This window comes from Molothrus ater, chromosome 5, assembly GCF_012460135.2.
Source record: "Molothrus ater isolate BHLD 08-10-18 breed brown headed cowbird chromosome 5, BPBGC_Mater_1.1, whole genome shotgun sequence".
Classification (NCBI taxonomy): domain Eukaryota; kingdom Metazoa; phylum Chordata; class Aves; order Passeriformes; family Icteridae; genus Molothrus; species Molothrus ater.
The window spans coordinates 1784459-1805987 of NC_050482.2; the positions used below are offsets into that span (position 1 = coordinate 1784459).

Sequence of the window (21529 nt, forward strand, 5' to 3'; positions counted from 1 at the left end):
TTTCCATGTTGTTTCCCTTTTCCAGAGGGATACATTTCCCCGTTTCCCTTTTCCAGAGGGATAAGTTTCCCTGTTGTTTCCCTTTTCCAGAGGGAGTGCATTTCCATCCACATCCCTGTGTGAAATTCCATGTTTCCCTTTTCCAGAGGGATACATTTAATTTCCCTGTTGTTTCCCTTTTCCAGAGGGATACATTTAATTTCCCTGTTGTTTCCCTTTTCCAGAGGGATACGTTTCCCTGTTGTTTCCCTTTTCCAGAGGGATATGTTTCCCTGTTGTTTCCCTTTTCCAGAGGGATACATTTCCCTGTTGTTTCCCTTTTCCAGAGGGAGTGCATTTCCATCCACATCGGGCAGGCCGGAGTGCAGATGGGCAATGCCTGCTGGGAGCTCTACTGCCTGGAGCACGGCATCCAGGCCGATGGGACCATTCCCAGCTCCAAGCAGGTGAAATCCATGGATCCCAACTCGGAGCAGGTGGATTCCTCCTTCGAGACGTTCTTCTGTGAGACAGCTTCTGGCAAGCACGTGCCCCGGGCAGTGTTCATAGACCTGGAGCCCACTGTCATTGGTAAAGCTGGGATTTTGCCCAAACCCATCTTTATCCGTAATTCCCAACCCTTTTTTCCATAGGATCCTGATGTTCCCCCTCCTCTGCTCTGGTTAAACGTCCCCGGCCATTGGCAGCAGACAGAATTTACCCTCCCAGAGGGACCAGGAGGGACAAACCCGTGGCTGTCCCTGAGTTGTCTTTGTTCCCTCATTTTGGGACCTTCAGCAGGTGGGAAGTGTCCTGGATTTGCCAGCCTTGGTGGTCCTGGCTGGAATTCCACCATCCCGTGGCCAGATGTGGCACATCTGGCTCGGATGCCACCCGCAAGGGGGGGTGCCACGCGTGCCATGGCTTCATGGGACCTGGCTCTCCTGTTCCTTGGAGATCTTTTCCAGCCTGATGGCTTCCAAAAGATTCCCACTTCCCCTTCCAGCTCCCTCTGGGATCTCTGGCTGTTTGTTTGTGTGGCACCTCAATTTGAGGTGTCTCCCTAGAGAATAATAATTACTTGTTTAGGAAATGACTCCCAACCCAACCACCTGCTCCTGCCTTCCAGGCTTCTCCTCCTATCTTTCCATCTGGGCCGTGACTCATTAGCCCTAATTAAAGGGTTTGCAGGCTTTTGTTTGGGTTCTGCTTAATTTTTAGACACCTCATTAAGGTATCAAATGGAGAGCTTAATGAGCGAGCCAGGAGATTATGGAATGTGCCCAGTGTTGGGATGGAGTGGATTTAAAACCCCTCAGGAGGTGGGAATGTCAACTGGAGGGGTTTTGTCTGTGTCCCTTCCGTGCTGGAGAGCAGAGGATGGAGATGGAGCTTACAGACTTCTCCTCCAGCCTGCCTGTGGTAGCTGATCCCACAAAAGCTCTGGAATTGTGGTGCCCTAGCTCATTAAGCCAGATTAATTCAGGATTTCAGGCTGGGTGCAGGGTGAAGATGGAGTTCTGGTAGCACCTTACCTGCGTGAGTCTATTCCTCCCCCTTCCATCATTCCCACAACCCTTCCCTGGCCATGCCATGACCTCCTGCTGGACATTCCACGGATTTTGCTTCCGTCAGCCTCACCCAGAACCTTTCTTTGTGCTCTGCTCTGGCTGATTTCTCCTCCTGGTGCAGATGAGATCAGGACAGGGCCCTACCACGGGCTCTTCCACCCGGAGCAGCTCATCAGTGGCAAGGAGGACGCTGCCAACAACTACGCCCGCGGGCACTACACCATCGGCAAGGAGATCATCGACACCGTGCTCAGCCGGATCCGGAAAATGGTGAGGAAAACGCCGAGTCCTGGGCTAACATAGCGCCCTTCTGGGCTAACATAGCACCCTTCTGGGCTAACATAGCGCCCTTCTGGGCAGCATTGTGGAGTTTGGGGCAGGAGTCTTGAAGTGAACAACTCTTAAATTAAAAAATAGCTTTAGTTGAGGCCCAAGCTGTTGGGATTTGGTTTGGGGCTTGGAAAGGCTCTGAGTTTGTGTGTTTGTCCTAGAAGTAGAGAATTGTTGTGTTAAAACTGGACTTAAGATGCCTGGGGAGTGTTCTAAGCAGAATTTTGTGCTGTATTACTTGGGATAGTTATCCTGGTCCTTAAATGGATAAATATCCACTTTTTGGGGATAGTTATCCCAGTTCTTAAAGTAATAAATATCTATTATTGGAATAGTTATCCCAGTCCTTAAATGGTTTTATAAAAAATATCCTGTTTGTTGGTTTTTTTTTTTTTGGGATAGTTATCCCAGTCCTTACATGGATAAATATCCAGTATTCCTGGGATAGTTACTCTAGTCCTTAAAGGGATAAATATCCATTTTCTTGGGATAATTATCCCTGTCCTAACAGGGAAAAAGATTCCTTTTCTTGGGATAATTATTCCGGTCCTTACAGGGATAAATATATGTATTCTTGGGATAGTTATTCCAGTCCTGAAAGGGATAAATGTCCAATATTCTTGGGATAGTTATCTCAGTCCTTACAGGGAAAAACGCCCGTTTTCTTGGGATAGTGATCCCAGTATTCTTGGGATAGTGATCCCAGTCCTGAAAGGGATAAATATCTGATATTCTTGGGATATTTTTTGGGTCCTTGGGTAAATATCCAACGTTCTGCTGCAGGCTGACCAGTGCAGTGGACTCCAAGGCTTCCTGGTCTTCCACAGCTTCGGAGGAGGCACCGGCTCCGGCTTCACCTCCCTCCTCATGGAGCGGCTCTCCGTGGAGTACAGCAAGAAGTCCAAGCTGGAGTTCTCGGTGTACCCGGCCCCGCAGGTGTCCACGGCCGTGGTGGAGCCCTACAACTCCATCCTGACCACGCACACCACGCTGGAGCACTCGGACTGCTCCTTCATGGTGGACAACGAGGCCATCTACGACATCTGCCACCGCAACCTGGACATCGAGCGCCCCACCTACACCAACCTCAACCGCCTGATTGGCCAGATCGTCTCCTCGGTCACGGCCTCGCTGCGCTTCAACGGCGCCCTCAACGTGGACCTCATCGAGTTCCAGACCAACCTGGTGCCCTACCCGCGCATCCACTTCCCGCTCACCACCTACGCGCCCATCGTCTCGGCAGAGAAGGCCTACCACGAGCAGCTCTCTGTGCCCGAGATCACCAACGCCTGCTTCGAGTTCTCCAACCAGATGGTCAAGTGCGACCCTCGCCGCGGCAAGTACATGGCGTGCTGCCTGCTGTACCGCGGCGACGTGGTGCCCAAGGACGTCAACGCCGCCATCGCCGCCATCAAGACGCGCCGCTCCATCCAGTTCGTGGACTGGTGCCCCACCGGTTTCAAGGTGGGCATCAACTACCAGCCGCCCACGGTGGTGCCCGGGGGCGACCTGGCCAAGGTGCAGAGGGCTGTGTGCATGCTGAGCAACACCACGGCCATCGCCGAGGCCTGGGCCCGCCTGGACCACAAGTTCGACCTGATGTACGCCAAGCGCGCTTTCGTGCACTGGTACGTGGGGGAGGGCATGGAGGAGGGCGAGTTCTCCGAGGCCAGGGAGGACCTGGCGGCCCTGGAGAAGGATTATGAGGAGGTTGGAAGGGACTCGGCGGACGGGGAGGAGGATGAGGGTGAGGAGGATGAGTACTGACAGACTGCGGCCTGGTCTTGAGCTCGGCTGGAATCCAGACTTGTGTCCCGAGTTCCTGAGGGCCCGGGGGTGCCCGAGGACCGGCCGTGTTTGATGTATTGAACCTCCCCTGCTTGCATAGAGCTCCTCTCTAGCCTGGGTGTCTTGAGCTTTATCCCACTGCTGTTTATTGGTGAGTGACGCTGAGCCGGGCCTAACTTAGGCCTGACATCCCGCCTAGCCAGGAGATCCCGGTTCCTAATCCGGGGGATGTCGCGGGCTGCCTGCTTCGGCTGGAATGGCAAACTCTTGCTCTGGCTTTTTCTTGTAAAAGCACTTTGGAATTAGAAATGCACCTGTAAACTTCTATGCAAATGGCTTTTTGTATATGAATAAAGAGGGGTTTTTTTGGCTCAGAATTCCTTGGATTTCCCCCAGGGGGGTTTTGTGGGGAGGCTCCTGCTCGAAGATGGCCTGAGGAGAAGAGCAAATGCTGATCGGTGTGTGCTGTGAGAGTCATCATCCCTAATTAGTGTTGTATCCTGTGGGAATTTCTGTCTGGGGCTGGCTGCTGCTCAGGGAATTCCATGTCTGGGATCAGGGAATCGCTTCCGGGTGGTGGGGAGCAAATTTTGGCGTTCTCGCCACCTTTGGTGAAGCTCAGGTGTTCCCTGAGCAAATCCTGGTGGTTTGGGTGAGTGCTGAGGATTTGGGAAATATTCCCAGAGCAGGGAAATCCAGCCAGGAATGGGGAGAAGAGAGGGGAGCTCTGTCTGGTATTTGGGACAGGAAGGGGAAGGATCCCAAAAACTCTTTGGTGGCCCTAAAAGGCCAGGGATGATGACGGCAGGACCAGGTTGGAGGTGGCCCCTGGGAAGTTCCAGGTCCCCTGAGCCACCCCAAAGCCCCCATCCCAGATTGTCCCCTGAGAAGATTCCAGGTCCAGCCGGGAATGGGGACGGGGAAAGGGAGAGGGAGCTGTGTTTGATATTTGGGACAGGAGGGGGAAGGATCCCAAAACTCTTTGGTGGCCCTAAAAGGATGGGGCTGGAGGTGGCCCCTGGGAAGGTTGAGGTTCCTTGAGTCACCCCAAAGGTTGTCACCCCAAAGTCCCCATCCCAGATTGTCCCCAAGAAGATTCCAGGTCCAGCCAGGAATGGGGATAGGGAGGGAGCTGTGTGGGTGGAGTCACCTTGGAAAGGAGAGGAAGGGGATTTTGGGGAAAATCCCCCAGTTTTTGGGGAGCTGGAAGCTCCAATTCTCTCCACAAGGGGTGAATCCCCATAGAGTGATTTCAGCTCTATTTTCTCTTCTGGGAATAGCAAAGCTGCTCCTACAGAATTCCAGCCTGTGGGAATGTTCCCATCCCTCTTCCAGCCCATCCACCATTCTTAATTCTGTTTTATTCATAATTAATCCATTGAGTGAAATACTTTGTGCTGATGGTCAATTCCACAGAACCTTTTGTTAAATTGTTTTAGTTAGGCCATTAATTAAGTGCTTTTTAACTTGAATTTCATTTTTTAATTTAAAGGTTAAAAACCTTTTAATTGTTGATGAAGGGGCTCAGTTTGATTAAGGAACCTCAGGATTCCATGGGAAGATCTCCCTTGCTCCTTTTATCCTTTCCCATTCCCACCCTCCGCACAGCTCATTTTTGTTTATTTTTTTTATTCCCAGATTGCTCAAATTTCGGTTTTATTTTGCTTTTTCCCGGAGCTTTGCCCATCCAGTAAAAGCAGCAGGCTGAGCTTTGCCAAGGAGCTTTGTCACGCTTTCGCTTTTAGATGAAATCCACTTTTTTTCCACATTTCTGCCAGTGATTCCCTAGGGAATCCTTAAACCTCTCATTCCTGCTAAAGCAATCCCCGTCCTGCTGCCAGGGCTGGAAATTTAATTGGAGTTGAGATGGGAATTCCAGCACTTTGGCTCTGTCTGCCTCCTATAAAACCGTGTCCAAGCTCCCTGAAAAAATTCCTTCCCTCTCCTGGCTGCTCCCAGACGTGATGTAAGAATCCCTGGAAGCTACAAATGAGCTGGGAAATGGGATTGAGCCCGACCTCTGCCATTCCCTGGATTGCAGCTGGGTCATTCCTCCTCCTCTGGGGACTCCCCCTGCTGTGAGGGATCCAGGGAAAGCAGCTTGGGCAGGAAACAAAGCAAAGGGAAAAAAAAGGAAAAATGCAAGGGGGGAAAAAAAAGGAAAAATCCGAGGGGAAAAGAAAAAGGAAAAATGCAAGGGGGGGAAAAAAAAGGAAAAATCCAAGAGGGGGAAAGAAAAGGAAAAATCCGAGGGGAAAAGAAAAAGGAAAAATCCAAGAGGGAAAAAAAGAGGAAAAATCCTAGGGGAAAAGAAAAAGGAAAAATCCAAGGGGAAAAAAAAAAGGAGAAATCCGAGGGGAAAAGAAAAAGGAAAAATGCAAGGGGGGAAAAAAAAAAGGAGAAATCCGAGGGGAAAAGAAAAAGGAAAAATGCAAGGGGAAAAAAAAAAAGGAGAAATCCGAGGGGAAAAGAAAAAGGAAAAATCCAAGAGGGAAAAAAAAGGAAAAATCCGAGGGGAAAAGAAAAAGGAAAAATCCAAGAGGGAAAAAAAGAGGAAAAATCCTAGGGGGGGGAAAAGGGAAAATCCAAGGCGGGGGGAAAAAGGGAAAATGCGAGGGGGAAAAAAAAGGAAAAATGCGAGGGGGAAGAAAGAGAAGGAAAAATGCGAGGGGGAAGAAAAAGAAGGAAAAATGTGAGGGTGAGGAAAAAAAGGAAAAATGCGAGGGGGAAGAAAAAGAAGGAAAAATGCGAGGGGGAAGAAAAAAAAAAGAAAAAAAAAAGGAAAAATCCGAGGGAAAAAAAAAAAGGAAAAATCCGAGGGGGGGGGGAAAGGAAAAATCCGAGGGGGGAAAAAAAAAAAAAAAAAAGGAAAAATCCGAGGGAAAAAAAAAAAAAGGAAAAATCCGAAAAAAAAAGGGGAAATCTGAGGGAAAAAAAAAAAGAGAAAAATAAAACCCCCCAAAGCTGGAATAGAAGGGCTGGCTTGGGAGTGTTGAGCTGAAATGGGGGAATGGAGCTGGATTTAAATCCCAGTTTCTCCTCCGCGGCGCTCCTGGGGCTGGGAGGTCCCCGAGGTGGGAAAGCCCTGGAGCTGCCTCACCTCCGGCTGCCCTTTCCCTTGGAGCATCCCCCGCAGGAGGAATGAGGTTTTCCATGCCTCCTTCCAGCCTCCCGGCCCCCGCAGCTCGAGGAGCTGGGAAAAGCCTCTTGGATTGATGAAAAGTGATGGACTTTCAGCTGAGAAGAGCTCCGGGAGCGTTGGGAAGGGACAATTCCAGCTCCGCCCGCCTCCCCGGGGAGCTGTGGATATCGAGGATCCAGCCGGGATCGCGGCGCTGACGGGAGATTCCCGGAGCTCCCCAAATGGGAGAATCTCCGGGAGATTCCACGGAGCCCCCATCCTCCGTGGGACTCACCTGGCCGGAGGTGGGAGCGCCGCACCTGAGGAGCTCCGGGAGATCCCGAAAGCCCCGGACGGGCAGGAACGGTGGGAATGGGGCTCTCCTGGGGTCGCGGGGTGGGCGCGGAGATGGGGGACACAGGAACGCGGGAAAGGCCCTGGGAGTCCTGGGAATGCCCGGGTGGGGAATGGAAACGTGCACCTGCAGATCCGTGGAATTTGGAGGTTCCTTGGATTTTAAAGCCTCGCCCAGCGCTGGTTTCCCTATAACGTCCGTCAGCACTTCCCGTGAATTCAGGAAAATTATTTCAATTGTTTTTTTGGTGGGGGAATCAATTTTAAAAAATGAATTTATTTAAAGGATTAAGGTAATATTTTCAGGATTAAGCTAATTTTCAGGAAAGTTATTTTCATTGTTTTTTTGGGGGAAATAAATTTAGAAAAGTGAATTTATTTAAAGGATTAAGCTCATATTTAAAGGATTAAGCTAATTTGTAAAGAATTAAGCTAATTTTCAGGAAAAGTATTTTAATTGTTTTTTAGTGGGGGAATAAATTAAAAAAATGAATTTATTTAAAGGATTGAGCTCATATTTACAAAGTTAAGCTAATTTGTAAAGGATTAAGCTAATTTTCAGGAAAATTATTTTCATTGTTTTTTTGGGGGGAATCAATTAAAAAAAAGAATTTGTTTAAAGGATTGAGCTCATATTTAAAGGGTTAAGCTACTTTTCAGGAAAATTATTTTCATTGTTTTTTGGTGGGGGAATCAATTTCAAAAAATGAATTTATTTAAAGGATTAAGCTCATATTTAAAGGATTAAGCTCATTTGTAAAAGATTAAGCTAATTTTCAGAAAAATTATTTTCATTATTTTTTCAGGGGGGAAAATCAATTAAAAAAATCAATTTTAAAAAATGAATTTATTTAAAGGGTTGAGCTCATATTTACAAGGTTAAGCTAATTTTCAGGAAAATTATTTTCATTGTTTTTTTGGTGGGGGAATAAATTAAAAAAAATGAATTTATTTAAAGGATTAAGCTCATATTTAAAGGGTTAAGCTAAATTTCAGGAAAATTATTTAATTGGTTTTTAGTGGGACAATAAATTAAAAAAATGAATTTATTTAAAGGATTAAGCTCATTTGTAAAGGATTAAGCTAATTTTCAGGAAAATTATTTTCATTATTTTTTCAGGGGGGAATAAATTTTAAAAAATGAATTTATTTAAAGGATTAAGCTCATATTTAAAGGGTTAAGCTAATTTTCAGGAAAATTATTTTCTTTGTTTTTTTTGGGGGAAAATCAATTAAAAAATGAATTTATTTAAAGGATTAAGCTCATATTTTAAGGATTAAACTAATTTTCAGGAAAATTATTTTCATTACTTTTTGATGGGGGAATAAATTTAAAAAAAAATTATTTAAAGGATTAGGGTCATATTTAAAGGGTTAAGCTAATTTGTAAAGGATTAAGCTAATTTTCAGGAAAGTATTTTAATTGTTTTTTACGGGGGAATAAATTTTAAAAAATGAATTTATTTAAAGGATTAAGCTCATATTTGCAAGGTTAAGCTAATTTTCAGGAAAATTAATTAAGTTTTTTAGTGGGGGAATCAATTTAAAAAAATGAATTTGTTTAAAGGATTAAGGTAATATTATCAGGATTAAGCTAATTTTTAGGAAAATTATTTTTTTGGAGGAGGGAATAATTTAAAAAAAAAATTATTTAAAGGATTAAGCTCATTTTCCAAACTTCCCTTGCAACCCACAGGGCTGGGAATGGGATTTCTGCTTTCCACCCTCACTTCCCAAACGCTGGAATTGCTGGGGATGGGGCTCCTGGGTTGGGATCGTGGGGCTGGGATGGTTCTTCCAGCATTGGATCCATGAAAATTTGGCCTGCTTGAACCCAAATTTTGACTCCTCTTCCTCCCTGAGCCCAAACCACGGGTAATGAAAAGCCAAAGCCTTCCCCATGGAGCTGGATCCCACTCCCACCCCTCAGCGTGGCCCTTCCCTGAAACAGGGATAAAAATTCCGTAGGAAATGGGGAATTAGGGATGTCCTGGAGAAGCTGTGGGAGAGGGGACAAAGCCAGGACTGCAGTCACCAGTGAGACCAATCCCATTGCAGGTGGACAATGGTTTTATTTTCCATGCAAAACAGACGAAATCAAGGAATTCGTGGACACGAGGTGTCCCAGAGGCTGGAAAAAAGGAATTTTAAAACTTTATCCAGATTTGGGATGTGGGAACAGCTCCATGGGAATCATGGTTTGGTCCCCTTGGACATTCCTGGTCTGCCCCAAACCTTGCTTGGGTTCAGTGGAGAGTTTGGGATCATCTGAGGAAAGCAGGAAATGAGGCTGTTCCCGGGAAAAATCCTTAAAAACTGTTCAGGAAGGGAACGGATGAGGAATCCAAGGAAAAGCACATGGGAATAGCAGGGAGCAGATCCCACTCAGCAGCCGATGGAGCTGGGACCTGGGGCAGGGCCTCGCCCTGCGCTGGATTTTCCATTTCCATCTCCGTGTGCTGGGGGGATCCATGAGGAGCTCCTGGCAGGTGGGAATGCCCCAAATCCCGGGATAAGGGGTCCCAGCCCCACCTGGGCCGGGCTGGAATCCCAGGAATGTCCCGGCTGTGGGACAGGACATTCCAGGAGCCGGGCAGGCATCCTGGGAAGGGGATTCATTCCACCAGGGATGGCTCCAGGTGGGCCTGCAGCCCCTGCTCCAGAGCTCCCGGCGGAATTCCCTACAAATCCATCCCATTCCTTGTCCCGTCCCTGCTGGGAATTGCCTTGGTTTTCCCAGCCAAACCCCCATGGATGTGAACGTGGGCGTGTTCCCTAAACACTGGGAATGTACTTTTGGAATCTGTTCCTCAGCAGGTGGGGCTGGATCCTCCTCCATCCCAGGATGGAACTGAGGATCCTGCTGTCCTTGGGAATGTGGGAGCTCTTGCAGCACCCCTGGTTTGCTCTTCCATGTGGGAAGGGTCCATTTGGGAAAGGTTAATTAGGGAAGGGTCCATTTGGGAAGGATCTGTTTGGGAGGGGTCAATTAGGGAAGGATCCATTTGGGAAAGGTTAATTTGGGAAGGATCCATTTGGGTGGGGTCCATTTGGGAAAGGTTAATCTGGGAAGGGTCTGTTTGGGAAGGATCCATTTGGGAGGGGTCAGTTTTGGGAGGATCCATTTGGGAAGGATCCATTTGGGAAGGGTCTATTTGGGAAAGATCCATTTGGGAAGGGTCAGTTTTGGGAGGATCCATTTGGGAAGGATCCATTTGGGAAGGATCCATGTGGGAGGGGTCAGTTTGGGGAGGATCCATTTGGGAAAGATCCATTTGGGAAGGGTCTATTTGGGAAAGGTTAATATGGGAAGGATCCATTTGGGAAGGATCCATGTGGGAGGGGTCAGTTTGGGGAGGATCCATTTGGGAAGGATCCATTTGGGAAGGGTTTATCCAGGTGCCAGGTGTGGATGGGGCTCTCCCTGGGAGGCAGCTGGGAAGGGAGGATCCCACTCCTTATCAGCTGATAAGAGCTGTCCCTGCCTCAGCTCTGCCTGGAGCCCACGGATCCCTGGGCTCATCCCTTCCACTTCCCTGGGAATTTCCTTCCCTAAAGGGGGAAGATCCTGAGGGAGCTCCAGGCAGGTGACGTTTGCAATTCCCGTCTGTCCCACAGGGCTGGGATGTTCTCCTGGATGTTCTCCTTGTCCAGCCAGGAGCTGGGAAAGGCTCCCAGGCAGGGCTGGTGGGAGGAAAAGCTGTTCCCAGCCTGGAGCAGGACTTTCCTGGGAATCCCGGTGGGAATCCCCTCCCAGCTTCCTGCTCAAAGCAGGGATTTCTCCTGGGCTCTGAGCAAATCCCTCCTTCCAAGGATCCTCTGAGCATCCCGAAGGCTGAGCCTGGGACACCTGGGACACCTGGGCAGCCCACAAAGGAGTGAGTGACCAACTGGACACAGAGCAGGTGTGGCCTTGTTCTCCCCGTGCCTCAGTTTCCCTGCATGGAAAATGGGGACCGTGTCCGTGTCCTGCTGGATGAGAACACTGGGAATTTGGGTCATTGTCCCTCTGGTGGCTCTCCAGGACATTTCACACCCACCAGGACCTCTCCAGCCCTCTGGCTGTCCCGTGGTGTCCCACCTGGAATGTCCCCGTGGCCGTGCCCTGGATGGGGCTGGTGGGATCTCATTTCCTCCTCTTGCTGAGCACCTCCTGGGGAAGAAGGGCCAAACTTCTCTCCCAAATTTCTGTCCCAAACTGCTTTCCCAGGTTTCTCCCCCACCTCCCAAACCTGCTGCGTGCAGGGATGCGGGAAGAGGTGGAATTTCGGCGGGGCTGGGAGGTGCAGAGAAAGGTTCGGAGGAAGGGGTGGATATTCCAAGGTGGAGGGGAGTGAGAGCAGGGAAGGAGCAGGGATGGTCGGTGGAGGAAGAGCTGAGCCTGGACCAGCTGGAAAACAGCAGAGGGAAAGTGGGAAGGGACAGGGGGGGATTTGTGATGGGACCCAGGGTGGGCTTGGAGCAGCCACGGAGCCACCGGCGGCTCCTGGGATCCAAACCCACCTCAGGCTGTGGGGTGACAATGGCTGGGACCCACTGGGGACACTGGGGCTGTGTGGGTGACAATGGCTGGGACGCACTGGGGACACTGGGGCTGTGTGGGTGACAATGGCTGGGACCCACTGGGGACACTGGGGCTGTGTGGGTGACAATGGCTGGGACCCACTGGGGACACTGGGGCTGTGTGGGTGACAATGCCTGGGACCCACTGGGGACACTGGGGCTGTGTGGGTGACAATGGCCCCACTGGGGACACTGGGGCTGTGTCGGTGACAATGGCCAGGGCCTGTCTGGGGACACTGGGGCTGTGTGGGGTGTGGGTGACAATGGTTGGGCTCCACTGGGGACACCGGGGCTGTGTGGGTGACAATGGCTCCATGTGAGGACACTGGGGCTGTGTGGGTGACAATGGCTGGGACCCATTGGGGACACCGGGGCTGTGTGGGTGACAATGGCTGGGACCCACTGGGGACACTGGGGCCAGGTGGGTGACAATGGCTCCATTGGGGACACCGGAGGGGTGTGGGTGACAATGGCTGGGACCTATCGGGGGACACTGGGGCCAGGTGGGTGGGGAGGTTGATGCTGAAGGTGCTGGTGACAAACTCAGAGATGTCCCCGGAGGAGGAACAGGGAGATCCCTCCTGAGGTTGTCCCTTCCCAGTGGGTTGGTGGCCATGGCAGGAACAGCTCATGGCGGGATTTGGGAGGGCTGTGGTGGGGACAGGGCCACCAGGCCCAGCTGGGGGAGGTTCAGGAATCCCTACGGACCCAACGGAGCAGCCAGGGCAGGAGATGGGACAACAAAGCCTTGGAAACTCCAGAGATGGCAGCTTTAATCAGGAACCTTCCCGGGTGACGCGTCCCCTGCGCCCTGCTGGGGACAGGAACCTCTTCCCTGCGCGTGGAAACGTCCGGAAGGAACGGCGGGGGAGAGCGGGGAGGAGGAGGAGGAGGAGGAACACGGATGTGGGGTGGCTCGATGGGTCACAGCCAGCCAGGGCCGATGTCCCAGCCGGCCATCAGTCCCCTCGGGTGGCCCCCAGTCACTTCCTGCGCCCGATCTGGGCCATCAGGTGGGCGTTGGCTGCCGCCTTGGCCCGCAAGTTCTTGGCCTTGGCGATGTTGAAGAGGATGTTCATGATGTTGGTGGGGACGTCCAGGGACAGCGTCACCTTGGTGCGCCGGTCGCTCTTGGCCCGGTTCTGCTGGGTCTTGCCCTTGCCCTGCGCCTGGGACACGTATTTGTGGTGGCCGTCCCCCGGGAATGTCCTTTTCCCCAGCTCCTCCTCCTCCTCCTCCATGTCCTCCTGGGACGCCTCCTCCAGGGACGGGGAGGCGGAGCCGCGCTTTTCCAGGACGGCGTTGTCCTCGGGAAGGATCCGGCGTGGCTCCGCGAGGGCGGCCTGGAGGCAGCTGAGGATGGAGGCGGCGCTGGAGAGGCTCAGGGCGCGGCCGGCGCCAGCGGCTCCCAGCAGGACGAGGAGCAGCAGCAGCCTGGGGTGGGACATGGCGCTGGCCTGGCCGGGAGAGGGAGGTGAGCTTCCCATGGGGAGAGAGATCCTCATCTCCTCATCCCTTCCCCATCCCTGAACTTTCCTCCCTGCGCTCTTGGACTCACCTCCCAGGTCCCATCCGAATTTTGGGGCAGGTGGGAAGGAGCTTCCTGGGGATGCAAGCTCCAGGCCTCGGCTTTGGGGTGCTGGTGGGAGGTGGGATGTCCAAGGAGCTTCCATGGAATTTCCTTGGAGGTGAGGGTTTGGTCTTTGCTTCCATGGAGCTTCCATGGAGAGGACTTGGCCATTCCTTCATGGAGCTTCCATGGAGCTTCCATGGAGGAGAGGATTTGGCTGGAGCTTCCGTGGAGGGGAGGATTTGACATTTCTTTCACGGAATTTCCGTGGAGAGGAGGACTTAGCCTTTCCTTTGTGGAGTTTCCATGGAGCTTCCACAGAGCTTCCATGGAGGTGAGGGTTTGGTCATTCCTTCATGGAATTTCCATGGAATTTCCATGGTTTAGAGGATTTTGCCTTTTCTTCATGGAATTTCCATGGAGAGGAAGATTTGACCTTTCCTTCATGGAGCTTCCATGGATGAGAGTGTTTGACCTTTCCTTCGTGGAGTTTCCATGGAGCTTCCATGGTTTGGAGAATTTGAATTTTCCTTGATAGAATTTCCATGGAACTTCCACGGAGCTTCCATAGAGAGGAGGATTTGGTCCTTCTTTCATGGAACATCCATGGAGATTCCATGGAGAGGAGGATTTGGCCTTTCCTTCATGGAACGTCCATGGAGCTTCCATGGATGAGAGGATTTGACCTTTCCTTCATGGAATTTCCATGAAACATCCACGGAGAGGAGGATTTGGCCTTTCCTTCGTGGAGTTCCCATAGAGAGGAGGATTTGGCCTTTCCTTCGTGGAACTTCCATGGAACTGCCATGGAATTTCCACGGAGAGGAGGATTTTGCCTTTCCTTCATGGAACTTCCATGGAGCTTCCATGGACGAGGAGGATTTTGCTTTTCCTTCAGGGAATTTCTATGGAATTTCCACGGAGAGGAGGACTTAGCCTTTCCTTTGTGGAGCTTCCATGGAGCTTCCTCAGAGCTTCCATGGAAGGGAGGATTTGGCCTTTCCCATGGAACTTCCACGGAGAGGAGGATTTGGCCTTTCCTTCATGGAATTTCCACGGAGCTTCCATGGAGGAGAGGATTTGACCTTTCCTTCATGGAACTTCCATGAAACTTCCATGGAGAGGAGGTTTTGGCCTTTCCTTCATGGAACTTCCATGAAACTTCCATGGAGAGGAGGTTTTGGCCTCTCCGAGCTCCTGGAATCCTGGTGGCATTCCCAAACCCCTGGAATCCTGCTGACATTCCCCAAACCCCTGGAATTCCCAAAAACCTGGAATCCTTCTGGCATTCCCAAACCCCTGGTATCCTGCTGACATTCCCCAAACCCCTGGAATCCTTCTGGCATTCCCAAACCCCTGGTATCCTGCTGACATTCCCCAAACCCCTGGAATTCCCAAACCCCTGGAATCCTTCTGGCATTCCCAAAAGCCTGGTATCCTGCTGGAATTCCCCAAACCCCTGGGATCCTGCTGGAATTTCCAAAACCCCTGGAATCCTGCTGACATTCCCAAACCCCTGGAATCCTGCTGGAATTCCAAAACCCCTGGAATCCTGCTGACATTCCCCAAACCCCTGGAATTCCCAAAAACCTGGAATCCTGCTGACATTCCCCAAACCCCTGGAATCCTGCTGACATTCCCCCAAACCCCTGGAATCCTGCTGGCATTCCCCAAAAACCTGGAATCCTTCTGGAATTCCAAAAACCCTGGAATCCTTCTGGTATTCCCCAAAAACCTGGAATCCTGCTGACATTCCCCAAACCCCTGGAATCCTGCTGGAGTTCCCAAACCCCATGAATCCTACTGGAATTCCCAAAAGCCTGGAATTCCCAAAAACCTGGAATCCTGCTGACATTCCCAAACCCCTGGAATCCTGCTGGAATTCCCAATCTTCTGGCCCCATCTTGTGGCCAGCGGCTCGCACGGCAATTCCTGGCCGGAATTCCATCCCGGGGGCGGCGGGGACCTCAGCCTGGGGCTGGAATTCCGTCCCCGATTTCGGGCTTGGGAGCGGCAGATTCCGTCCCGTGGAGCAGCGGGAGGTGTTGGGAAGGCCCCTGGGAATGGGGGACGTTCCTCAGATCCATCCAAACTCAACCCAGGGTCTGGGATCTGTCCCCTGCTCATTCCAAAATAGCCCTTCCCTGTCTGTGGAGGGGGAATTTTGGGAAGCTTTATCCCGCAAATTTTGCCCTTTGCCAACCCTTGGAGTGGAAATTTTGGTCTTTTCCCCTTAAATTTACCCTTAAATTTTGGGCAGGTTTATTCCCTTATCTCTGCCCTTTATTGCCCAGGGTGGGAGAGATTTGGGAAGTTTTATCCCTTCAATTCTTCCCTTTTCCATCCCTTGGAGAGGGAATTTTGGGAAGGTCCTTTTTCCTTAGATTTGCCCTTTGCTGTTCCTCCAGGTGGGAATTTTGGGCAGGTTTATTCCCTTTAAAATTCTGCCCTTTATTGTCCAGGGAGAAGGAGATTTGGGAAGTTTCATCCTCTAAATTTTGTCTTTTGCCATCACTTGGAGAAGGAATTTTGGGCAGCTTTATTCCCTTTAGGTCTGCCCTGAGGTCTGTCCTTGGAGAGGGAATTTTGGGAATTTTTATCCTCTAAATTCTGCCTTTCATGATCCCTTGGAGAAGGAATTTTGGGCAGGTGTATTCCCTTTAACTCTGCCCCTTATTGTCCATGGAGGGAGAGATTTGGGAAGTTTCATCCCCTTAACTCTTCCCTTTTTCCATCCCTTAGAGAAGGAATTTTGGGAAGGTCTTTCCCCTTAAATTTGCCCTCTGCTGTTCCTCAGAGTGGGAATTTTGGGCAGGTTCATTCCCTTAGTTCTGCCCTTTGCCATCGCTTGGAGTGGGAATTTTGGGAAGTTTCATCCTCTAAATTCTGCCTTTTGCCCTTCCTTGGAGAGGGAATTTTGGGCAGGTTTATCCCCCTCAATACTTCCCTTTTCCATCCCTTAGAGAGGGAATTTTGGGAAATTCTTTCCCCTTAATTTTGCCTTTTGCCATTCCTCAGAGGAGGAATTTTGGGCAGGTTTATTCCCTTTAACTCCGCCCTTAGGTCTGTCCTTGGAGAGGGAATTTTGGGACGTTTCATCCTCTAAGTTCTGCCCTTTGCCATTCTGGAAATTTTGGGAAGGTCTTTTCTCCTTAAATTTACCCTTTGCTGTTCCTCAGAGTGGGAATTTTGGGCAGGTTTATTCCCTTAATTCTGCCCTTTATTGTCCATGGAGGGAGAGATTTGGGAAGTTTCATCCTCTATATTTTGCCTTTTGCTATCCCTTGGTGTGGGAATTTTTGGGAAGCTTTATTCCCATTAATTCTGCTCTTTGCCATCCCTTGAAGAGGGAATTTTGGGCAGGTTTATCCCTTTAGCTCTGCTCTTTATTGTTCATGGAGGGAGAGATTTGGGAAGTTTCATCCCCCAAATTCTGCCTTTTGCCCTTCCTTGGAGAGGGAATTTTGGGCAGGTTTATTCCCATTAAATCTGCCCTTTATTGCCTGTGAAGGGGGAAGTTTGGGAAGTTTTATCCTCTAAATTTTGCCCTTTGCCATCCCTTGGAGTGGAAATTTTGGGAAGGTCTTTCTCCTTAAATTTACCCTTTGCTGTTCCTCAGAGTGGGAATTTTGGGCAGGTTCATTCCCTTAGTTCTGCCCTTTGCCATCACTTGGAGTGGGAATTTTGGGAAGTTTCATCCTCTAAATTCTGCCTTTTGCCCTTCCTTAGAAAAGGAATTTTGGGAAGGTTTTTTTCCTCCTTAAATTTGCCCTTTGCTGTTCCTCAGAGTGGGAATTTTGGGCAGGTTTATTCCCTTTAACTCTGCCCCTTATTGTCCAGGGAGGGAGAGATTTGGGAAGTTTCATCCCCTTAACTCTTCCCCTTTTCCATCCCTTAGAGAAGGAATTTTGGGAAGGTCTTTCCGCTTAAATTTGCCCTCTGTTGTTCCTCAGAGTGGGAATTTTGGGCAGGTTCATTCCCTTTAGATCTGCCCTTAGATCTGTCCTTGGAGAGGGAATTTTGAACGTTCTTTCCCCTTAAATTTGCCCTTTGCAATTCCTCAGAGCTGGAATTTTGGGCAGGTTTATTCCCTTAATTCTGCTCTTTGCTCTCCATGGAAAAGGGGAGAGATTTGGGAGGTTCATTCCCTGGACTCTTCCCTTTCCCCCTTCCCGAGGGGAGATTTGGCCGTGCCAATCCCCCCTCAGGATTTCAGGGAGCTGCTCCCTTTCCCTTCCTTTGCCTCCCATTTCACCCCTTCCCAAAACCCCCAAATCCAAAATTCCCAAATCCCCCAAAATCCCCTCCACCTTTCCCTGGATCCAGATGGGAGAGGAAGAGGATGAGGAGCAGCCATGGAATGATCCAGGGAAAGCTTTTCCTGCAGGATCAAGGGAGGAAAACCCTCCCCAGGCTCTCGTCCCCCACATGGGATCATTGAGGACCCCAAACTCTCCTTTCCTCCAGCCCCAAATCCCACGTTTGGCCATCTAAACATGAGCATATCCCGGGATTTCATTTTTTCTTGGAAAATAAAATGAGGGTTTTCCGGAGATTTGGGAACAGGTTTTTTTTTTCCATGTGATCCAAGGCTGCAATCCTGAATGGGATGAAGATTCCCCCCACCCCAAAATTCCCCTTTTTTTCCCAGCTGTGTTTCACCTCCCTCCACCCTGAGCTCCTGCAGGATGGGATGCTCGGGGTGGGGATTCAGGGAATTCAGGGAATTCAGGGAATTCAGGGATTGGGGATTTTCCCACACAAATCCTGGAAGGGAAAGGGGAATATCCCCAAAGCCCTTCCAGAGCTGGCAAGGGATGTTCCTGCCCCGCCTGGAATCTCATCCCCCTCACCGCGGGCTGAACCCAGCCCCTTTCCCTGGGATTTTTTCCAGCTTTTCCCGCTCAACAAAACTCCGGGAATGTCAGCTGAGCAAAGGGAAAGGCGGAACAAGGGGAAAGCGCGGCTGAAGCCATCCACACCCATTCCTGCTCCTCGCCGGGATGGATATTCTGGAAAAGGAGCAGGAATGAGGAAAAAACACAAACTAGGAAAAGCTGATTTTTTTGGGTTTTTTTTGGGATTGGGTTTATTTTTGCCGGGGGTGGGGGTGGGTTGTGCCCCACCGCTCCAGGAAGTTTTTATGGAGCAGGGAAAAAGCTGGAATTGGGGTTTTCTCTTTGCTAAAAAAAGAAAAAAGAGCAGGAAAAGGAGGAAAAGCACCGGCGGTGGATCTGAGGAAATGGGAATTTAATCCGCGCTGCCCGAGCCGCTCCTCCCGCTGGGAATTGCTGGGAGAGCCGGGAGCGTTTTCCAGGAATTTTACTGGGATGCTGCCCACCCTGCAAAGCCTCCCGCAGCTCGGCTGGGAAGCGGAAAATCGCCTCATTCCAGCCGGGAGAACCGGGACCGTCGCTGCCTCTCGCTGCGGCAGGGCACCGGGACGGAGCGGGATTTCCCCAGGTGAGTCTGGGATGAGCCCGGGAGTGGGACCCGGAGACTCCCTCAGCTCCGCCTGGGGCTGCCCCCGCCGCTTTTCCCGGGGCTCGGATTTGGATTCCCCGAATCCGGGCGGGCTCGGTGGGACGGGAGGGCGGCCGTGCCTCGCTCCCCTCCCCATCCCCGCACTGACAGCAGGGATTCATCTCCCTAATTTTGCTTTTCCCCAAAATTTCCCAATCCTTCCCATGCTGCCTATTCCAATCTGCCTCCCAAAAATTGCTGGAATTAAAAAAAAAAAAATTTTCCTAGGAGGGAGGGTGAGGGGAATTACGAATCCCTTGATATCAAAATATCTTGGATTGCTTTTCCGTACCTTGCATATCTTTTTCCCCTAAAAAACATCCCCCCCCCAAAAAAAAACCCCTGGAAAATTCCATGTCTGGAGCGTGGATTTGCCTCCTCCAAGGACATTTTTTCCCTTCCCAACAAAGATTTTGTGGGGAAAATAAATTTGTGGGGGAGTAAAACTCAGGAAAGCAGCCCAGGATGGGATCCGGAGGTGGAAAAGTCTCTCAGTCCCCCCCCCAAAAAAAACCCCAAACCCTGGAATCTGATATCCCAAGAAAAACACAGAAATATTTAAAGTTTCTGCAATTGGGGGAATAAATGAATTCCAGGCACTCACCTGCTTCTCCTGGATGCTTGGGATGGGAAGGATTTGCCGTGGAATCACTCCCAGGAAAGAGGCATCAGGAGCCTTTCCCAAACTTCTCCTCCCTGATTTATTTTGGTTTTTTTTTTTTTTTTTTCCCAGGGATTGGGATTTTTTTTTCCCCTCTCTCTGGAAACGTTTTCCCCCTCCCTGGTGTATTTATAAAAATCCCAGGGATCACGGGGTTGGAGTCGTGATTCCAGCCTTGCTTGGGAATGATTTCATTCCAATGAGGTCAGAGGGAGGCGGTGACGTCATGGAGCCGCTCCCCATCCGCAGGAAAAACCGGGAATTGGGGCGGGGGGGGGGGGGGGAACGACGTCAGATCCCAAAATCTGGGAAGAGTCACCCCAAAACGGGGCTGGCGTCAGTGCTGGGATCTGTAGGGTCACTCCTGTCCCCGGGGCTTTGGGAGCAGGGATGTTGTAATTCCGAAGGTTTTTCCGGCTCTGAGGATGCCATGGATTGAGGTTATCCCAAAAAATGTGGGTTTATTTCCCATGTGGGGATCTGGAAGGGTTTTCCCTGTTTTTCCCATTTCCAGGGGATTTTCTCTTCCCACTCATGCAGGGAAACCCTTGGAAAATGGGAATTTTGGGAAAGTTCTTCCGGGATTTGTTTGCACCAATCCCAGGTGAGGCTTTGGGAGAAGATGGGAAGGACGAGGTGTGGGGTGAGGGGGAAAAGCTGCAATTCCCTGAAACTGCAGCAGGACTGGGATTTGGGATCATCCCAAAACAGCAGCAGGTGGGGAAAATTCCCAGTTTGGGCTCCCAGCACCAGACTGGTCCCAGCGAGCCCAGAGGGGAAACTCCTGGAATTCCCCAAGGTTTGGGAGCAGAAGAGGATTGGGATGGGGATTTGGGAACAGGGGTGGGGATTTGGGACCAGGGGTGGGGATTTGGGAATAAGGATGGAGATTTGGGAATGGGGATGGGGATTTGGGAACAGGGGTGGGGATTTGGGAATAAGGATGGAGATTTGGGAACAGGGATGGAGATTTGGGAATAAGGATGAAGATTTGGGAACAGGGATGGGGATGGAGATTTGGGAATGGGGATGGGGATGGAGATTTGGGAACAATAATGGGGATGGAGATTTGGGTATGGGGATGGATATTTGGGACCAGGGATGGGGATTTGGGAACAGGGATGGAGATTTGGGAATGGGGATGGAGATTTTGGACTAGGGATGGAGATTTGGGAACAAGGATGGAGATTTGGGAACAGGGATGGAGATTTGGGAATGGGGATGGAGATTTGGGAACAGGGATGGAGATTTGGGAACAAGGATGGAGATTTGGGAACAGGGATTTTTCCATATGATCCAAGAAAGATCTCAGGTCCCTCCAAAGGGTCCCACCATGGATTTGTAGCAGGGCTGGATTCTCCTGGAGGCACCAGGACCAAACTATCCAAAATTCCCTTCTGGAACTTCCTTGGAAAAGCCCTTGGTGAGCTGGAGGGGAGCAGTTATCCCTGAGAATGGGGCAAATCCTGCTGAAAGTGGGGAAAATCCCTGGAGAAACCCCTGGAGCCAGCAGAGAGCCGGGATGGCCTCTGATTTAGGGTGGGGAGATGTTCCTAATCCCGGCCTGGAGAGAAGGAGCCAGAATTGTGGGAATTCCTGGATGAGGATCCGGGATCTGAGCTGGGAATGGTGGGAGCTCCCCTTCGCCTCCAAACCTTGGGAATTCCGCCCAGTCGGGATCCCCCTCTCCAGCAATTCCTTCCTTTCCCACCTCAGCTCATTCCAGCTCCTGGAATGAGGTTTTGGTTTCCCTCCTTCCCTGAGGCCTGGAAGGGAATTTTTTCCCCAAATGTTTGGAATTTTGGAGCTGTTTCTGGGAATGAAAACTCCCAGGTGACTCCAGCACAAGGGGCTGGGTGGGAAAAGCCACGTGAGGGATTTTTCCAAGGAAAAGGATCAGGGCAAGGGACTGAGAGACTTCCCTACCTCCGGATCCCATCCTGGGCTGTTTTCCTGAGTTTTATTCCCCCACAAATTTATTTTCCCTACAAAATCTTTGTTGGGGAGGGAAAAAATGTCCTTGGAGGAGGCAAATCCACGCTCCAGACATGGAATTTTCCATGTTTCAG

General features: G+C 50.6%; 2 protein-coding genes across 2 annotated transcripts; one reads left to right on the forward strand and one right to left on the reverse strand.

The window, feature by feature from the left end:
• The first annotated feature begins 353 nt into the window (after positions 1 to 353).
• Positions 354 to 3647, forward strand: TUBAL3 (tubulin alpha like 3). Its single transcript, XM_036400928.2, has 3 exons — positions 354 to 570; positions 1672 to 1820; positions 2664 to 3647. The coding sequence occupies exons 1-3, from the start codon at positions 369 to 371 to the stop codon at positions 3645 to 3647; spliced, it is 1335 nt and encodes a 444-aa protein (XP_036256821.1). The 5' UTR covers positions 354 to 368.
• Positions 3648 to 12454: 8807 nt separating this feature from the next.
• UCN3 (urocortin 3) lies at positions 12455 to 19520 on the reverse strand. Its single transcript, XM_036401154.2, has 2 exons — positions 19404 to 19520; positions 12455 to 13163 (listed from the first exon to the last, which is right to left on the reverse strand). Exon 2 carries the CDS (start codon positions 13152 to 13154, stop codon positions 12690 to 12692), a length of 465 nt encoding a protein of 154 aa, XP_036257047.1. The 5' UTR covers positions 13155 to 13163; positions 19404 to 19520; the 3' UTR covers positions 12455 to 12689.
• Positions 19521 to 21529: the final 2009 nt, after the last annotated feature.

Excerpts from the sequence above, each read along its gene's own strand:
- TUBAL3 (XM_036400928.2), top strand. The coding sequence starts at position 369 with ATGGGCAATGCCTGCTGGGAGCTCTACTGCCTGGAGCACGGCATCCAG. Across the intron at positions 571-1,671 it reads CCTGGAGCCCACTGTCATTG|ATGAGATCAGGACAGGGCCC; the intron begins GTAAAGCTGGGA and ends CTCCTGGTGCAG. Across the intron at positions 1,821-2,663 it reads TCAGCCGGATCCGGAAAATG|GCTGACCAGTGCAGTGGACT; the intron begins GTGAGGAAAACG and ends GTTCTGCTGCAG.
- UCN3 (XM_036401154.2), bottom strand. The coding sequence starts at position 13,154 with ATGTCCCACCCCAGGCTGCTGCTGCTCCTCGTCCTGCTGGGAGCCGCT.